The sequence below is a fragment of the Laccaria bicolor genome, genomic scaffold, assembly GCF_000143565.1.
Source record: "Laccaria bicolor S238N-H82 LACBIscaffold_82 genomic scaffold, whole genome shotgun sequence".
Lineage (NCBI taxonomy): Eukaryota > Fungi > Basidiomycota > Agaricomycetes > Agaricales > Hydnangiaceae > Laccaria > Laccaria bicolor.
This window is the reverse complement of record NW_001889953.1, coordinates 97,873-100,709: the sequence shown is the minus strand read 5'-3', so window position 1 is coordinate 100,709 and position 2,837 is coordinate 97,873. Positions and strand designations below refer to the sequence as shown.

The following is a 2,837-nucleotide window of genomic DNA, read 5'->3' as shown; positions in this document are numbered from 1 at the left end:
ACATGGGATGCCACGAGGTATTGCGATACCATCGGCGCCGCCCTGACCAGACAAAATCCTGAAACAGAAGAGAAAATCTTGAATAGGTACCCGCCCATCTATTCACCTATTGTCCATAAAAGTTCGCCTTTTGTGGTAACGGATATGCATAACAATGGGCTGGTTTGGTATTTGCCTGACATCCTTTCAGGAGCATGCCAGGTATGTGACTATGGCCGCTGGGTGTACAATCTCAAACCCTGTTCAGTTGCAGATCTGGAAGTTCCTCAAAATTCTTGAATCAGCTTTGAGGATAGACGACAAGGCTACTACTAACTGGAGGAATCATAAAATGCACTACAGGCCTGCAGAGCAATGTCAACAACTCAAGCCCGGGACTGTGAGTTTATCGCCAGCATGGTTCCAGCAAGGGCATGAGGTGTGAAATCTCTTTGGATCCATAAACAAAGTCTGAACGATCTGCAGTCTTCCGAGTTCAAGCTTGAAGTCAGCGCGCAAATGAAGCGTGGCGCCGTTGGGGCGCAGTGGAGCCTGGAAATGCAAGAGTCATCTGCTTTGATTGGCGCCATCCTGAGTATCATACATCCACAACTTTATGAGCAGGGAATGGAGGCACTCCGCCGCCTCGAGACAGAAAATGGGTTTGTGGATGATGAGGAAGAATTGTACACGGCGCTGAAGCATTGGACTCCCCCTTTCAGCGCCTTGTCAGTGATTAGCAACCGGTCAACACCAGTACACCGTGACACCAAAGGGCGGAATGAGTGGATTGATGTCCTAGTGCCTTTGGGAGAGAAAGACTCGACTGGAATCATGGATTTCCCAGGTTTAGGCATATCCATCAAGTACAACCCATCGACAATAGTTGGGGTTGCTGGCAAAGTGATCTCACATGGGGCAGTGTTTGAAGGGGGAGAAAGGGGGTGCATTTCATACTACATGCGCAATAAAGTTCATGAGAGGTTAGGAGTTCCAGCGGGCACATGGATGAACACCAGTATATATGATTGCTAGCTGCCATTCGGCAAGCGCCATTACACAGTAACTTTGCCGTTGTGGCTAGTGCGCCTGCGCCGCCTGGTAAGTTTTCAGAGCTAGCGCCTGTTGGTCACAATGGCGCTGGCGCCTCTTCATCAAAATGGCGCTGGCGCCTCTTTGTCAACATGGTGCTGGCGCCTCTTAGTCACAAGGTCCGCATGCGTGGACCCTCGAAAGTCAACGGTCCTTGCTCCGCACCCAGAAGAGATATATACATGTCCTATCGCTCAAGTAAAAATTGCCTCTCAAGAGTCACCCTCATCAAGATCCATCGGCCCAGATCCATCTTCATCTCCCTCACTACCACCTGGCTGCGCCTCTCTGAAGGCAGGCCAACCATAATCACTTGCGGAGTCACCAGTGCTGGAGTGTCCTGATGCTGGCCAACTCAAGCCCGTGGAGGACACAGGAGAAGGTTGGTATTCTGGTTGCTCTTCGTCTTCAGGTTGCTGTTCAAAGTAAGGGGCGACGGCGCCCGTGCGGAGCGCCCCAGCATCCTGCCAAGGGCCTGCGGGTATGGGACCGACGGGCTGCAAGCGAATCTCCCATTGATGTAGCCGGTCCATCAAAATCTCAATGGCCTCTATGTCGTTTCGGAGCTGGTCTTGTTCCATGCGACCACGAAAAAAGAGGTGTTGGACCCACATCTGTGCGCCATGAACCTTTGCTGCTGCTGTGGCCGCATGCACTGGCAGAACTGGAATGCCAGCCTCATCGTCCTCGACTTCCATGTTGGGTTCACAGTATGGCTAAACAGTAGAAGGTATCAATAAAATCGATGGACAACAGATCAAGTGTGTAAATACCTGTCCCATGGCTTCGATCCACTTACAAAAAGCTTTTTCCTCCTCATCCGAATGCGCCTTCAATAGCTTTTTCTCATTCTCACCGCTGGTGCCCACAGAATTCCACCAGTTGGTCTCATATGTCACTAGAATCGGCGCCTGGTCTTTGGGCCCGTATTGTGCTTTCAAAACCGCGGGACTGAGTGGTTTTACAATCCGTCTTGCAGGATTTGTTGCGTTCAATAAAGCAGGTGCCCATGGCGGTAGGTCAAGTACTCCACCCAAGCAGTACGCTTTCCCAACTTCCATGCAAAGACGGTTCTATAGATAGATTAAGATAGATCAAGATAGATGAACAGTGAACACCATGAGGACGAACAGTTTCATGCTGAATCCTCAATTTCCACCACTCTTGCCTCTCCTTGTCATCAATCCAGTTCACTTTGTCATCGGAGTATGCACTCCATGCCGCCTTGCATCGGGAGAAGAAGTGGTAGACGCGCCATTCCATTGCAGTGTCCATGATTCAAGTTGAGATTGGCACACAAAAATGAACAAGCCGGTCATGTGGTTTGGACACGTGATGGCCCACAGCTACTACATTGCCATCCCGCAATATGTTGCGCCCCAGTCCGTCGCGCCTGCGGAGTATGTTGCGCCACAGTGTTGCGCTCACACAGTACACGGCGCCCACACAAGACATTGCGCATAATGCTGCGCCACGCAGTACGTTGCGATCACACAGCACACCGCGCCCACACAGCGCATTTTGCCCACGCATTACGTTGCGCCCACCCAGGACAGGACGTTGCACCTGGTTGCTTGTGTATGAATTACATGACAAGTGGCTTGTAATAATGGTTGGACAATTGAAACCTGTTATCCGCATCGATGGCAAGCATATTCCACAGATCCTTCTGGTGTTCAGCATAGCAAACATGCCCAGGTTTTGCTTGGTCTGCTGCCATTTTTTGCCATGCACTCCACTTGTTCACCTGATACAAAAAGTATCTC

The 2,837-nt window shown here is 50.7% G+C and overlaps 1 protein-coding gene across 1 annotated transcript in view; it reads left to right on the top strand.

Moving 5' to 3' along the window:
- Positions 1–1,811, top strand: part of LACBIDRAFT_335309 (uncharacterized protein) — a gene marked incomplete at both ends in the record, with an annotated part of 2,683 nt that extends 872 nt beyond the window's left edge. Inside the window, 6 exons of the mRNA XM_001890179.1 lie at positions 87–201; positions 248–379; positions 466–997; positions 1,030–1,080; positions 1,432–1,496; positions 1,596–1,811. Of these exons, the coding sequence (XP_001890214.1) occupies positions 87–201; positions 248–379; positions 466–997; positions 1,030–1,080; positions 1,432–1,496; positions 1,596–1,811 (1,111 nt within the window). The remainder of the gene's footprint in view (positions 1–86; positions 202–247; positions 380–465; positions 998–1,029; positions 1,081–1,431; positions 1,497–1,595) is intronic.
- Positions 1,812–2,837: the final 1,026 nt, after the last annotated feature.